Source organism: Chelonoidis abingdonii, chromosome 1 (genome assembly GCF_003597395.2).
Source record: "Chelonoidis abingdonii isolate Lonesome George chromosome 1, CheloAbing_2.0, whole genome shotgun sequence".
In the NCBI taxonomy this organism is placed as follows: domain Eukaryota; kingdom Metazoa; phylum Chordata; order Testudines; family Testudinidae; genus Chelonoidis; species Chelonoidis abingdonii.
The window spans coordinates 101029080-101046031 of record NC_133769.1 but is presented as its reverse complement, the minus strand read 5'-3'; the positions used below and the strand labels follow the sequence as shown (position 1 = coordinate 101046031).

The following is a 16952-nucleotide window of genomic DNA, read 5'->3' as shown; positions in this document are numbered from 1 at the left end:
TCCCCTAAGCAAAGATCTGTAGTTAACTCCTTCAGAAGCAGAACTTAACAGGGTTTGGGGGGGGGGGGGGGATCAGTCTTATTTTTAGGCTCGGAAGAGGAAACTTATGTTGAGTAGGCACATTATTCCCTACAACCTCAACCTAGATAGCACGAATGAGAGCACATGGCTGTTGCCTTCCTAGTTGCATTGATGACTGTATATACACCACTGCACCCCAGGTCTTCCACAGTCCTTTCCAAGCATCAATAGAGTAACATCTCCACTAGGGCATCACCTTAAGATCACCTACTTCCTGCTCCTTCATGCCAGGGATAATCATTGTGCAGAAAGAGGGGAGACGTGGGCAGGGAAGGGATACTAATAGTGGGATTTAAACAGGTAAATGTTCCCTAGCCTCTACACTATCATGTGACATACTGACTCCAGTAAACCCCCAATTAAGCCCTCCAGCAGGATTTTAACAAGAGCTGACAGCAAGACAAGCTGAAAAACAAATACTCACGTGCACAGAATGGACTGATCCTCTCGATCTGAAATAAAAGAAACAGGATCAGATAGGCCAAAACTCATTTCTGCCTACACCACAAAAGCTATTAAGTTTACAGAGTATGCTGGCACTCCCCAAAATATGGAGAGCAGAAGCCACTAAGCATCCTCATGCAAGTGTCTTCAGAAGAATGAGCAGTCACCTCTAAACCTTGGTATCGTTCCTCCCCTCTCCCCAAGAGAGCTGGATAAATTCATGGAGGTTAAGTCCATTAATGGATATTAGCCAGGATGGCTAAGGAATGGTGTCCCTAGCCTCTGTTTGTCAGGGGTGGAGATGGATGGCAGGAGAGAGATCACTTGATCATTGCCTGTTGGGTTCACTCTCTCTGAGGCACCTGGCATTGGCCACTGGTGGTAGACAGGATACTGGGCTAGATGGACCTTTGGTCTGACCCAGTACGGCCATTCTTATGCTAAGTCCTAAAGGTAGCATCATCATCATCATTTCAGTTTCACCTGTCCAGATGTAATTGTTATTTTGATTTTTCCAGAATGTGAATAGAAACCCCTCCTTTCCCCCCCCGCCCCACCGATTTGTTCCTGTGCCTCCTGAACTATTTGCTACCAAATGCAGAATATGCCATGCAACTCAAGCCCTGCCACAAGGCTACTGCGGATGTTGACCTGTCCTTTAAAGCAAGGGAGGCCAAAGCACTGACTACAGTTTAGCTGAGATGGGGATGCTAGAGTGAGAAAAGAAGTGGCTCAAGGGTTTTGCTGTAGCCATTTCTTATGTGGCATGTTCAGGACTGAGGCACTGCACTACTACACACAAAAGCCCTCCACATTAAAAGAACATTAAGGTTGCGAGGTCAAATACAGGAAGTACCAGAATTAAGGTCAACCATAAACCCAGATTTAGATCCCTTGTGTATATGCACTATGAGTATTCAGTTACATGAACAAATACCACCCTCGCTCTCCATCGCACACACACCACACCCTTTCTGCCTCATTCAGTCTAGAATGGATGGTGCTCGCTGAATGGGTAACTATTTAACATTTCAGTATGTGGCCGCATGTATTATTCACTGCGCATCATCCAAACCCAACTATTAGTAAAGCCTAAACACTATGGTGCTGTCATAGCATCTTAGATTTCTAAAAACCATTAGTGAATATATCTTCACAAACACTCCTATGTCCGAGCCTCTTCCCTTTCCTCTCCCTCAACCTCCAGTTTCTACCTTCCTTCCCTGGCTTCTGTTCAAGGTTTCCCCTGAATCCCTACCAGTCCTACCATTCCTATCCCCATATCTACTTCCTACTATTATCCTCCTCCAACCACCATTCCTAACTCCACCCACCCTGCTCCCTCTCCCCCCAACGCCTATCCTTCCCCCCCTCACCCCGCTACCCTAGTATTTAATCACTTTCCCCTCCTCTGTTCCTAATTCAAGTAGCTTCCTCCTCCATGCTAGCTGGGCATCAGTAGGGGGAGACAGCACAGGACAGAGTTTCCATGCTCAGTTGGAGCCCAGTGCCATGGTGGCTCCTAGTAGCCAGGAGTAGCAATTGCAGGGAGAGTCCTAGCCCAGGAATGGAAGATGCTCAGTTACTGTGGGGCCAGCATTACTGCTTCTGTGAAGTCTGTCTTCACACAGGAGCTATGGGGATGCAGTATGCTCTGTGCAGATTGAATCTTCAAGAATTTAGCTGCCAATCAAGTCTCTGAGCATGATGTGCTGAGATTTTCAGATGCTCTGAATTAATCCAAGGTCACAGAGGTTAAGAGCAGAAGGGATTATTAGGTCTAGTCTGACCTTTGTAATACAGGCCATTCTGTTTCATAGAATAGAATATCAGGATTGGGAGGGACCCTCAGGAGGTCATCTAGTCCAACCCCTTGCTCAAAGCAGGGCCAATTCCCAGACAGATTTTTACCTCAGTTCCCTAAATGGCCCCCTCAAGGATTGAACTCACAACCCTGGATTTAGCAGGCCAATGGAGCTATCCCTCCACCCTGTTACCCATACATTTAGCCCAATAAAAACTTTTTGACAAGAACTTCCAGAAAGACATCCAGTCTTGATTTGAAGACATCAAGAAACGGAGAATCCACAAATTCCCCTGATATATGTTCCAGTGCTTAAACAACCTGTTAAATTTGTGCCTTTATTTCTAATTTGTCTGGCTTCAGCTTCCAGCCATTTGTTTGCATGATGCCTTTCTCAAGCAAACTAAAGTGCTCTGCAGTACCTAGTATTTTCTCCCCTTGTACACAGTAATCAAGTCCTCCCAATTTTCTTTTTGTAAGATAAACAGATTGCATTCTAAGTGTCACTGTAAGGCATTTTCTCCAGCCTCAAATATTTTGTGGCTCTTTACTGCACCCTCTCCAGTTTTTCAATATCCTTTTAAAAATTTGACACCAGCCCTCTGGTCAGTATTCCAGTACCAGTTTCACCAATGCCATACACAGAGGTTTAAAAACAAACAGAACAACCATACATACTTTTACTCCTGGATATACATCCAAGGATCTAGCCCTTCCTTTCCTGTAAAAAATTCACCCATAGGCAAACGGCACATCAGATACCAGGACAATCATCCCAGGCAAATTTCAGGTCCCTGCTTTAAAACGTGGAAGTGGTAGGGCTTCTTAATGAAACTGTTGCAAGAGATTTGTGGGTTTGTTTTTTTAAACTAGTCAAAAAATGTATTTTCCCCAGTCTTGTCCATGGAAGTGATTGAACCATTTTACTGAAACTTGCCAAAAATATTTAGTGCAAGGCAGACACTGGGCATGGAAAGTCTCTGCCTAAATGGCAGAAGTCAAAAAAAAAAAAAAAAAGGAAGTAGGGTCTTAAAATTAAGCCTCTGGCAACCTTAACTATAGATATTACTACCTATAATGAAGTGGCAGACTCTTCAGTCACTGAAGACTTAAAATATGTTCAATGTAGTTCTTTAAGAAATCCACAGCTGAATGACAGGTATAAAAAGACAGACTTTAAGCAGTTCAGAAGGCCACACCCATTAAGGTCTCCAGTCGGTCAATGGATCACCAAGGCGCGCGCCAGGATTCTGCATGACTGGGCACTTGGAGGGTGCATTGGGGAATAACTAATGATTCATCTGCACATAGCCCCAGGTGTTGTATTCAGTAGGGCAGACACCTGGCTGGTTTTGCAGCACATTCATATGTAGCTATGGCCTTTTGAAAAATTGACTAAGCGACAAGCAGCTCACCTGCCGGAAAAGCTTACACTCTCATTTGGGTAATTGGGGGCTCATGTAGGAAGCACGTTTGAGACAAAAAGGTAACTTCCCTATCCTTCGTGATAAAACGCTGGCAAACAGCCATACATGCCAGATGTCAAACAGAACAAAGATGGACACTAGAATCAAACATACACAAATCAAATGCCCTGGCTGACACTTCATCTAGAGCAGCAGTTCTCAGACTGTGGGTCAGGACCCCAAAGTGGGTCATGATCACATTTTAATGGGGTTGCCAAGACCAGCATTAGACTCACTGGGACCCGGGGCTGAAGCAGAAGCCTGAGTGCTTTAGCTCTGGGCAGTGGGGCTCAGGCTCTCCCCTCCTCCCCCAGGGTCACATAGTAATTTTTGTTGTCAGAAAGGGGTTGCAGTGCAATGAAGCTTGAAAACCGCTGGTCTAGAAGAATGTTTTAGAATCTCATATGAGGGAGGGAGGTGGACACACAGCAGCAGTCTAGTTAATATCTTCCATAGGCGGATGGTAAGTAGAGTTTCTCCTTTTCACACCTTACTACAAAATTAGACATACCAATGGGTGAACATATAGGAAAAGCCCAAGACAATAAAGGTGGACCCTTTCAGTATTATGTTACCCCCTCCCATTTGCTTTCCCCATGACCAGCTGCAGCTGTGAGTCACCTCCCCTTTAAGCCATCAGGAATGTACCTGTGAGTACAGGCAAGTCACAGCTATGTGCAGACACTACCATAAAAGGAAACATTCCAGTTTGGAATCTAAGGAGAAATTCTTTCCCAGCACTGCAAAACAGCCATCACTGGGATAGCTGGAATTCTTCTAATTGCTTGCAGACAGACTACTCAAAATGCCGTGCTGAGCCACAGGAAGTAGGATCCTAGCAGAAGACCAAAGAGTTGTTAAACTGCCACACAAGCAGCTCTTAGAAGATGTTCCACTTTAAGAGACACTCTAAATTCCAGGATGTTACATATTCCATACAACCCTCGGATCTCTCTTGTATAACCATGGCCAAAGTCAAACTTCAGTTGCCAGAACTAAAAGGACCTATTCTCTTAAAGGCCCACCTCCCACATCTCCAAAACTGGTGGCACATGCAAGTTACTCATACTGGGTACCACAACTTCAATTGGTTTAGGACAATAAAAAAAGTAATTGAAAACAATCTGCTATTCAGACAGAGTCACTCCTCTGAATTACATATTTAATAAGTAAGCCAACAGTCTAATTGCAGCAACAATTCTGTACTTCAGACCAGCTGGCAAAGAAATATTTCTATCTAAGCTTTATTTAGTTATTATCACAGTATCAGAGTACTTGCAAACAAAAAGTAATCTCAAGGATCCAGAAAGTATTTCAGCCTTCAATTCAAGGTGTAGAGTAACACTCTAACTGCATATTACACGCTTTTTTTTGTCTATGCAAAAAACTAAACCATTCTTAACCTCTGTAGTCCCCAGATAGTGTACATTTAGGTTGGTTCCAGGATCTGAAAGCATTTGCACAAAAATAACTTTTGACTTGATTTTTACATACATCTCTTGTAAAAATCATGTAACATTGTACTGTGAGATAGCAAATGGACTGTACGAGTTCTGGAACTGTTTTTGCATATGCTAGTACAATGGGCAAATGGCTACAACTCCAGCTCAGGTGGCTTTGGGAGTGGGGAGGAAGAGAAATTAGAAGGCTAGAACAGAACATTAAGATGCTTAGCGCAAACTGAGTTACAGAACATCCTAAAAGGCCTTTATCACCCACTTCCTCTGCATGAGCAACTCCTATTTTGAGCCTGTACATCTCCATAAAAGGAGAAGTAATATAGCTTTCACACAATGGTGACATCATCTTTCCAGCTAAGAGGAAGTGTATCTGAAAGGCAAAGGCTTGGCTTGCAATCCCCTGCCTATAGCTGACTCATTAAGGCAAAAAGCTTAACCGTTGCTAGATGGTACCGCCTACCTCCTAACCACTGAACATAATGTTTGGTAGGAGAGAGGCCAGAGAAAATGCCTAGTCCTCTTGGTTTCAGTTACTAAAATGCTCCTCTGACACTGCTGCTAGTACATACAGTCCAATTTAAGCAACTGACTGGCTGACCAAAAGAGGATCGAGCCGAAGAGCTGGACTGAATTAGCCTTAAAAGAAAAAGCTTTATCCATGAAGCATTTCAGTCAAGCATCCTCTTCACACACGCACACACACCTGATTTTACTATGTAAAGTTATTACAGCCTTTGCCTCACACACAAAGCAGGCTCCTTAAGGGTTCTATTCAGTGGCCTTATCAACACTTGCATTTTAATTCAAGTTTCTCCCCACAAGGAGTCAGTTGATGCTCATTGCCACAGAAGTGTATTTTGCAGTGTAAATGTACCCTGAAGTACTGAAGCTTTGGATACAAATACTCCTCTACCCCGATATAACACTGTCCTCAGGAGCCAAAAAAAAAACAAAAACAAACAAAACTTACCACATTATAGATGAAGCCACGATATATCAAACTTGCTTTGATCCACTGGAGTGTGCATCCCTGCCCCCTGAAGAGCTGCTTTACTGCATTATATCCGAATTCATGCTCTCTCGGGTAATGTTATAATGAGGTAGAGGTGTAATAAAATTTTATCTTAAAGGGAGGAATGCCCCGAGATATTCTAAACTGCACTAGGACAATTTTAGGTTCTAGAAGTATATGTAACCTCTTCAGATTCTATAGAGAGTCTTACCAGAGCTGTGCAGAAGCTTCCTTTTTGAAAGAGGACACCATTGCATGTGGTTCACTAAGAGGCACAAAGAGGGTGGGAAAAACAGCCTGTCCAACTGGACTGGAGGAGAGCTAAACTGATCAAGTAATGTCACTCTCTTAAACTCTAGAAGTGCCACAGGTAATGTCAGTCCAAGAAAATACTGTAGTGGCCCCTCCATGGATTTGAATTATAATCAATCAATCCATTGCTGGGAATGCCAGCACAGACAGACTACTGATAGTTGAACATGCATGCCATCTAGACATGCTGCAAGCAGGGTTAGAAGCACCGTGGTTAAAAAGCCAGCAGACATTCTCTTAGCACTCCAACTGGGAAGAAATTTGGAAGTAAAACGTTGGATTTCGACTGTCTACACTAAGATCCAAAACCAGAATTAATATGAAGATGGCCTTGGACAAGGATAGCATCAGAACTCGGTCTCCCATAACCCACAGTTCTGCTGCCACCTCTAGCAACTGAACGGCTATGTAGCTGGTGGAGAACCAGTTCAGATATTTACTGCATAGCAGTTGCCAAGCATTAAGCATCCAGGGACATACAGGACAGAGCAGACAGTCCAGCACGTACAAATCTGACAAAGATGAAATGCTGGTTCAGTCAGTCCAGTCAAAACTAAGCAAAACCAGAAGCGTCCTGTTTACTCAAACTTAGAAAATATGTAAACATCTGAGAGTTATAAACTAAATTCGTGCTCAAGTTCTATAGTATCAGATCAAGGGGACTTGGTATTTCCTATGAAATGTAGCAACTGAGGAAAGGCCTCTGAAGAGCCTCTATCTCCCTTCCCAGAGTGGGATAAGGGTGTTAATATTGAGTTTAAACACTTGTGATTCAATTAATCATAGATTTATTCAAATCCATGGAGGGGCCACTACAGTATTTTCTTGGACTGACATTACCTGTGGCACTTCTAGAGTTTAAGAGAGTGACATTACTTGATCAGTTTAGCTCTCCTCCAATCCAGTTGGACAGGCTATTTTCCCCACCTACTTTGTGCCTCTTAGTGAGCCACATGCAAGTGTCCTCTTTAAAAAGGAAGCTTCTGCACACCTCTGGTAAGACTCCCTATAGAATCTTGAGGTTACATATACTTCTAGAACCTAAAGTTGTCCTATTGCAGTTTAGAATATCTAGGGGCATTTCTCCCCTTAAGATAAATTATTTGTATCCAAAGCTTCAGTACTTCAGGATACATTTACACTGAAGACAAACCTTTGTGGCAGTGAGCATCAACTGACTTGTTCACACTGGTGGAGGGGGAAAGAGAAGAGAGAAGAGCAATATAGATGTTCCCATTTGGGCTCAGAGACCCAGAGAAGGGGATGGCTCTCAGAGCCTGAGCAGGAACATTTACATTGCTATTTTTAGCCCCATAGCACAAGCCCCAGTCAGTTGGCCCAGGCTCTAATATTCATTGCCATGGGTTTGGGTTTTTGTGCAGTGCAGATGTACCCTGAGAGGTTCCATTTCCTTTAGCCCTTAGATTGGCTAGCTCCCAAGTGACTACCAGCAGTAAACTGACTATTTAAGAATCACTGGGGGTTAATCTATGGAGATCAAGGCGTGTTTAATATGCTAAAAACCCAACAACTGACTGCTGGCACATGTGGGAAACAGTCTCTGGGCTTGGCTATACTTGCAGGTGTGCAGCGCTGGGAGTTACAGCTGTCTTCATACAGCTGTGTAGGGAAAGCGCTGGAATGTGGCCACACTGACAGCTACCAATGCTGCAGTGTGGCCACATTTGCAGCGGTGTTGGAAGTGGTGCATTATGGGCAGCTATCCCACAAAGCACCTCGTCCCATTTTGGTGCCGTGGGTCATTCCGCTTCCTGTTCCATAGCCCTGTGATGCATTGCTTCACATCCCAGCAATCCCTGTTTTTCCGTCCACGTTTGGCGCCATCTTGACTCTCAGTTTCTATGCAGCGCGATTTCTGTGGGAAATGGGGCCCGAACTGTTGAGGAGTATGCTGACGAGTCTCGCCAGCACATCACGTTTGGCAGTTGAGCTATTCCTTAAGATACAAAATGATGGAGTCCGACGATGATAGCAAGTCGCCTGACGCGTACGACACGAAATTGATTCTGGCATTCACAGAAATGCTCAGCTCTGTGGAACACTGCTTTTGGGCTTGGGAAACAAGCACCGAGTGGTGGGATCACATCGTCATGGAAGTCTGGGATGACGAGCTGTGGCTGCAGAACTTTTGGATGAGAAAAGCCACTTCCATGGGACTGTGTGCTGAGCTCGCCGCCACCCTGCGGTGCAAGGATACTAGATTGAGAGCTGCCCTGCCAGTGGAGAAGCAGGTGGCTATTGCAATCTGGAAGCTGGCAACTCCAGAAGCTACCGATCGGTCAGGAACCAATTTGGAGTGGGAACGTCGACCACTGGAATCGTGTTGATGCAAGTTTGCAGGGCCATTAATCGCATCCTGCTAAGAAGAACCGTGACTCTGGGGAATGTGCAAGACATTGTGGATGGCTTTGCACAAATGGGTTTCCTTAACTGTGGAGGGGCGACAGATGGGACGCTTATTCCTATTCTGGCACCATCCCACCTAGCATCCGAGTACGTTAATTGGAAGGGGTATTTCTCTATGGTTCTCCAGGTGGTTGTGGATCACCATGGGCATTTCATTGACATTAACACAGGCCGGCCTGGAAAGGTGCATGATGCATGCATCTTTCGGAACACTGGCCTGTTCAGGAAGCTGCAGGCTAGGACTTTTTTCCCAGACCGGAAAAATCACAGTAGGGGACATTGAAATGCCCATTGTGATCCTTGGAGACTCTGCTTACTTGTTAACGCTTGGCTCATGAAACCATATACAGGTAAGCTTGACAGGAGCAAGGATCGGTTCAACTACAGGCTGAGCCGGTGCTGAACGACTGTGGAGTGTGCTTTTGGCCGTTTAAAAGGACGCTGGAGATCTGTTTGGGAAGCTAGACTTGGATATAATAGCATGGATGCTGCTTTCCCCGCCCCCCCATGTGCTATACCCTCCATAATATTTGTGAAGGAAAGGGTGAAACATTCAGTCAGGCATGGACCTCTGAGGTTTCAATGCTGGAGGCTGGAATTTGCACAGCCAGAGAACAGGGCTACTAGAGGCCAGCACAGGGCTGCAAGGATTAGGGATGCCTTGAGGGAGGAATTTGAGGCTGAAAACCAACCGTAATGTTTGGTGCCTTGCACAGGAGTGAAGTGCAGTGGTTACCATGTTAATAGGAATCTCTCTTTTCCTAAGCTGATTGCAGTGCCTGTTTCTTCCTGGGCTAAGGTATGTGACTTTCGCATTAATAAAGACTTTTTCAAAGCCAATAATTCATTTATGAAAAGAAAATAACTTCCTGACACACAACATTTTGGGAACTAAAAGGGCAGGGGGATGTGGTGGGGAACTGTACAGTCACAGGTTTGAATATGTCCTATCTGGAGTGCTGTGCAATGACTGCTGCACTTCAGGATGCCTATACTGCATGGTGATGGGGGTTGAGTGCAGAGGTAAGGGTCGGTTCCAGGGCTGGTTGGTGAATGTACAGGTGTTGGAGGCAGCTGGTGGTGGTAAGAACCTCGATGCTGGGAAGGGGGTTTTGAGCTGACATTGGGCACAAGGGAAAGAGCTTTGGGATGGCGTGGGGCCGCACGGTAGTGCTCTGCTACAGCTACAAGTGCCTGGATAGATCCGCTTGGCACGCCAGGATGCTTATCAACTGCTTTGTGCTTTTCTTCCTGGCCGCTGCGTTTCTGATAGATCCTGCTTTCCCTTTCCCTCCAGTCCTGCACTTTGATTCTCTCTGGCAAGTGATCCATAACTGCTTGCAGCAGGTGCTTTGCTTTTGCAGCTTGTTCGGAGGTTTTGGAGTCTTTGAGCTGTTGATAACATGGGCAGCCGAGAACTCAAGTTGCTGTGGAAAGGCAAAAAGGCAACACTTAACAGAGGCAGCATGTTTATATTCAGACAGTTATTCCCACACAGTGAAGGAGTTTACAGTTTCATATTAGCATAATTGTCCCACACATCATTTCAGGGCTCCTGTGGTTAAGGGGACTGATTGCTTCAGGCTGTGCTGGGGTTCTGTGCGTTGGGGAAAGCAAACAGCTGCAGGAGGCACCTACACTGAACACTCTCCAACACTTTCACAGGAGTTGATCCTGGAAGATCTCGCTGCTGCAGGTCACCTGGAAGAGTGGGAGGGTCTTCTACAGCAATGCAGATTTCTGCCCTGGCCCCATGCAGCAATGGTCCCCCACCCCCTCGTGGCACAGACACATTAGCCTGACTGGGACAAGGACCACAGTGGCTCTCCCAATAAACTTGCGCAGAACTTGCCCATGCTCTGGTTGAAACTTTGAAGAGATTACTGAGGCGTTACTGTGACATGATAGACCACATCATATGGGCTATCACATCTACATGCATGCATGCAGCCCTAACCCTCCCTCCTCTTCTGAAACATTTCCATCCTGAAAATAAAAGCTGCTTACTGGGAACCCGCTCCTCTGCTTGTCCTTCACCAAGTACCAGCTGCTGCAACTGGCTACCTTCCTCCTGGCTTGAGAAGAGCTCCTGGCTGCATACCTCCTGGGACTCCAGGGTGTCTTCCCCAACCCCAGTACCCTCACTCTGTTTCCTCCTCTCCCCCCACCCCACTGCTCTGAAGTGGGCATCATGGTCCTCAAATTGGCAGGGGGAGTCACCCCAAGTATCGCATCCAGCTCTTTGTAAAAACAGCAGGTTGTGGGAGCAGCAGTTTCCCTCGTGGGTTTTGCAATAGGCACTCCGCAGCTCCTTCACTTTAACCCTGCACTGCAGCGCATCCTGGTCATGGCCCTTGATATCTGCCCATAGGTATCGTAATTCCTATGGCTGGAGCACAGCTGGGACTGCACAGCTTCTTCCCCCCAAACACTGATGAGGTCCAGCAACTTGCCATTGCTCCATGCTGGAGCTCGTTTGGCACATGGAGGCATGGTCACCTGGAAAGATTCACTGATTGCACTCCACACCTGGCTGAGCAAACAGGAAGGGGATTTTTAAACTTCCCAGACCATTTAAAGGGCAGGTCACCTGAGGTCAGGGCAGCAGAGTTCGAACTGATGAGCAGAGAGGCTGAACAAGAAGAGGGAGCACTCTAAGGAGAAGTTTTGAAGAAGCCATTAGAGATTAATTGTACTCCCTGTTGACCCCAAGTTTTGTTGCTGAGGTTTAGTGACACATTTTGACAGCTGTTTTGTGTGGTTCTTTAGACATCGGTGTTACGTCTGGACAGTCTGGCCCTACACCAGTATTTCATAGAGAAGATTGTTCACTTGCTCAAGATGCTGGAGAAGAAAGCTTCCCAACTAGCTTGAACAGACTCCATTCCTACAGCTCTGAAATGCCTTTTCCAAATAGATCTACTGAAGATACTACCTCAACTACTTAGAAATTTATCGCAGGTAAAATAATTTATACACATACAAACACCCACTCCCTTTTATGCACCTCTGCTGCATTAGAGTAATGCTATGCATGCTTAAGACATCTCGATATGAAACCATTATCCCTCAACTCTTCAATGCAATAAAGCCACTTCCTTTTGAAAGCATTCAAACCATTAGGTACTCAAGGTGCCAGACACAAGGAGAATTGCAGCACTTAGGCACCCTGGGTATTTCACTCCCACACACAAATATATGGTAGTACAGGAGGATTTCTGAAGTTTGTCAACAAGAGCAGAATTCTGAGGTCCCTCCAAGGCCCCATAGCAGAGTAGACTGGGGATAAAAACAGCCCCACTTTATATATGGCAAATTTTCCACAATGCCTCTAGGTCATCGCAGTGCCCTGGATTAAGTTTCCCACAAGTGACTTAATCCTACTGAATGTATGGGCACCAGTGCACCTTTGGTCAAGGGGCCTCTATAGCAGCCTGCCAGAAAGCGCAGTTCTGAAAGGTAGTGCAGCAGCTTGAACACAAAACAAAAGGGTTAAACAATTTCGGGATTTGTTTAAATCAGAATAAAAGCAATCCTTCTATCCCCATACCTAAACCTGAACAGGCTGCTTATTCAGATACCATAAACTCAGTGAAACCAAAAAGATACAGAATCCAAACAAATGTGTAGGGCTTCCTGCTTTATCAGCTCAAGAGATAACTGTACTCCATTCAGAGTTACCAGCTTGCCATCTTTCTCTCAAAGCATTCATACCATGAAGGATTCCCTGAATATTGGGCTCTGAACGGAGAAAGAGGCACAACCATTAATCCTAAATGCCTCCAGTCCTTGCAGAGCACTGGGCTCTTTCATCTTCTGTTCTCAGTGCAGATTCCTCCCATATCACGGGCTGCTGCATCAAGCCTCCCACACAGGCTAATCAAAATGGGAGAAAGCCAAACAGGAATGTTGTTCTCCATTGTCCAGGAGGCGGCTGGGACCAGAAACTTAACAGCCTTCCCACCCTCACCCCCAATGCCAAACCCCAAAGTCATCCCTGCAGTTTAGGGTTTCTGTCATTTGGTATCCTTGAAAAAGGAGACTGTTGCTTTAGAGTAAATATGCTGCCAATACATACACTTTACAAGACACAAACCCACACTCAGAGCCCACTAAAACCTTGTTAAATAGATAGTGTGGTCACAGCCAGCTAGCCCATCAGTTGAGAGTGATTTCCAAGCCCAGCAAGTGCACAAAGGAGGGTGATTATAGGCCATAGTTATTCTGGATTAGATGAAGAAGACCAGGAGCAATCAGCTAATTGGACAAGACTGCCACATTCATCATGTTAGATTTGTTGTGGGAAAGGGGCAACAGCTGAGAGCTATTTGCCTGGGCAGGACTGTAACCCTCTTTCTTCCTCCACCAGTTACCTCTTCCCTTACAGTAGGCAAGGTAAGCACTTAAGCAGAGCTCAAACCCTCCCTTCCTCCCCCCACCAGTGCCAAGAAAACAGACATTAGACTAATCCTTTAGCTTCTTGCAGTGACTCAACAATGCAAGTCTGGGATTTCACACAGTTAACACTGCCTCAAAATCAGGGAGAAAGATGGAGAGAGAGATACTAGTGACCATTGCCCTACAAACCACCAGGTGCAAGGGAACTTCACCTATCACTTCTAAGCCACAATGGTGTGGCTGTCTGCAGAACCAACTTGTGTAACTGGCAGAGATTCCATACAGGATGCTTGCTCTACATCCGTCAAGTGGTTTTGCTGTTAGTTATAATCAGAGGAAGCCTTGTCTTCCAGAATCATGTTACAATAGCATCAAAGGAATTGCCTCCATTGTTGCACAGAAGTGAAGGTTCTTCCCACAAACTAGAAACTCTGCTAGGACAAGTCAGTAGTTTGTTTAAAGAAAACAGCTGTTGGCACTGTTGCTGACAAGGAGTAGGCAGGGAAGAGAAGGAAGTAATAGAGGAAGTGAACTGGAGATAAGAGGTTTATGGGCAGTCACACTACCATGTAGTAAACAGAAGGCACATTTGTCCTGTCATTTGAGCAAGGAGTTTAGGAATTCCTTTGTTTAAAGAGGAAGTGAGGTTCTTTAAAGGACAGGTTCCAGACAGTGCTCTCTGGATGCAGCAGAGAAGTTTTAGAGTGACAGCTAGGAAAGGTATTTGTATTTCTCAGCAGGGAATCATGCTCTTTAAGAAGAAGCACTACTTTCCGACTCCTGGAAGTCACTGCCACCTGCTTCCACCACTCTATGACCTGCCTACACTCTTCCAGAAAGCAGCTTTTCCATTTCATCTTATCTGTCATGCCAAGTCTCCTGTGGGACTGTACTCCAGCAGACTTTACTGGCATTCCTCCCTCCACTTAAGTTTTGTTGAGTCACTGATCTGGGCACAAAGAAAGCAGTTTCTTCCTGTTTCCTTTTCCTTCACGCTATCTTACAGCATAGTGAAGCTATGACAGGAGAGTTTGATAGGTTGCTGGGGCACGGAGAAATGAAGCTACATAAGTAAGGCCCTACCAAATTCACAGCCATGAAAAATGCCACATGGACCGCAAGATCTGGTCTTTTGTGTACTTTTACCATATTCTGTACAGATTTCACAGGGGGAGACCAGCATTTCCCAACCCAAATGGAGGTCACAAGACTATTGTGAGAGCGGGGGTGGGAGGGGAGGATCATGGTATTGCCACACTTACTTCTTCGCTGCCTACAGAGCAGGACAGCTGGAGAGTAGCAACTGCTGGCCAAGCACCCAGCTCAGAAGGCAATGCTCCTCCAGCAGCAGTGCAGAAGTAAGGGTGGCAATCCCATATTATGTCATCCTTACCTCTGCACTGCTGCTGGAGGCAGTGCTGCCTTTAGAGCTGGGCTTCCAGCCAGCAGCCACCACTTTCCAGAGCTGGGCAGCTGAAGGCAGCGCTGCTTCCAGCAGCAGTGCAGAAGTAAGGGAGGTAATGCTACTACCCCCCTACAACAACCTTATGACTCTCCCCACCCCCACAACTCACTTCTGGGTCAGGACCCCTACAGTTAGACCACTATTTAAATCTGAAATTTCATATCTGGAATAATGAAATTTACAATTTTTAAAATCCTACGATCATGAAATTGACCAAAATGGATGAGAATTTGGTAGGGCCCTATAGATAAGGCCAGATAACTGGAAACCGACCAAACGGAATTTTCTTAAAAAATGGGAGATACAAGTTCAGCCCTTCTAGGGAAAGTGACAGAAATCCAGATTTTTAATAGTGAACAGCTGCTTACAAGATGGGGGAGTTTCAGCCTCAACTCTCTCATGCTGTCTTGTCCCAAAGTGTCATTTCAGACTTCCACCATCTCCCTTAGGCACTCCTTTTAGCTTTGCTACTTCTGCATCCATAATCCAGATACCAAGATAGAAAGAGACAGAATAGCGCTAACTCTATATACATCTGGGCATTCCACAGGATTCCCCAGCTGAAGCTTTGATTCTCTAAAAGGAGGAGATCACCTTACTGAGAGATGGGATGCACACAGGATTTTCAGAGCTTTACATAAAAGATCCCCAACTGACACCAAGAAATCCACTGGCAGTTTACCAGGAACCCATAAACCACACCTGGTTTTGCATTAAATTCTTTATATCTGATGACACTATGTATACATTCCGCTAAGTATATCCAGGAAGCGATCCTGGTCAATGTATTTACTTCCAAATTTATGAAAAGCCAATACATTGTGTAGTACTAGCAAATAAATGTTTATCCTCCTTGACAGGACAGAACTTTTTTATTGCATGAAAACTCAAACAAGTCTTGATGTAGAGTTTCAAACCACACTCTGCTTCCGGCACCAAAAACAGCTCTAGGTTTGTCCTCAGTGAATTTCAATAGTTTTATTACAAGTATGTGCATACACACACCCAAGCATATCTCCCCCTCCTTAGAAGGGGGGCAGGAAGTTACACTGCTTAGTGACTCCTCCACATATCCTCAGAGAGGTTTGCTCTCTTTTATAATAAGTCCGCCCACCACATCTCGAATATCATTTTGACTTCAAGATCTCACTAACAAAGTCACTGTCCCATAGCTGGCACTCACCTTGCATCATACTCCTGTAGGCAGTGTCTGTGATTGCATATATGTGAGGAGGCATCTCATGCCTCTTTTTGCCTTTGTACATCTCCACAATCTCCTCCGAGTATATGGGCAGGTTCTTGTAGGGATTTATAACCACACAGAAAAGGCCTGAGTAGGTCTGCAGAAAAAAGAGAGACATCAGTTAACAGTGGTTAAAGTCAGACAGATCTTTGCTCTTTTAAGGGTTTCTTGCTTGGAGTCAGTCACCCTTTGAGAGGTTCTACTGAGGCAGTGAAGAGAGATGGGAAGGCACAAGTCAATACTAGAAACTGGACAACAGCTAATACCAAGTTTACCATTATGGCACATAACCACCTTCAAGGTACCCTACTAGATACTCCACGCTATCAGGATGCTATTGTGCAGCAACTGATCTACACTAGCTAGCTCATTCCAGTTAACTAGTTTCCCTGGCTTTCAGAGATCTGAAGTTTAAACCAAGTTAAACTTTACTGTAGAAAACATGTTCACCTCCCAGAAGCTTGGGAGCACACTTTGTGCGCTAGCTCATATTTGTAAAGCCTGCTTATTATAGTTGTCCAGAGTATAACTGAGACCCCCACGATAAGCTACACAGGGGAATGAGCAGTAGTAATGTGTTGCATTAAGAAACATGAGCAGGGAGCCATGAATTTTTTCTTAATATCTCACAGAACACCCGTTAACATGCATATATGATTCCCCTGCTCAAATTCATCAGTTCTTAAGCAGAGCTATCCTTTGCCAAGAAGCGTGCCGTACAGGAGTCATGTATCACAAACTGATGTCCAGCTGGAAAGGAGGCACTCAGAGTTAAAAAATGTATAATTAACCATTAGAACAATTTACCCAAGGTCATGGTAGATTCTCCATCACTGACAA

At 45.2% G+C, this 16952-nt stretch overlaps 1 protein-coding gene across 2 annotated transcripts in view; it reads right to left on the bottom strand.

Annotated features, from left to right (window-relative positions):
* Positions 1–16952, bottom strand: part of MYH9 (myosin heavy chain 9) — a 99697-nt gene that overhangs the window by 55896 nt on the left and 26849 nt on the right. For both annotated transcript variants that reach the window (XM_032781744.2, XM_075068526.1), the window contains exons 3-4: positions 16053–16209; positions 506–533 (exon numbers count right to left, since the gene is read on the bottom strand). In XM_032781744.2, the coding sequence (XP_032637635.2) occupies positions 506–533; positions 16053–16209 (185 nt within the window). The remainder of the gene's footprint in view (positions 1–505; positions 534–16052; positions 16210–16952) is intronic.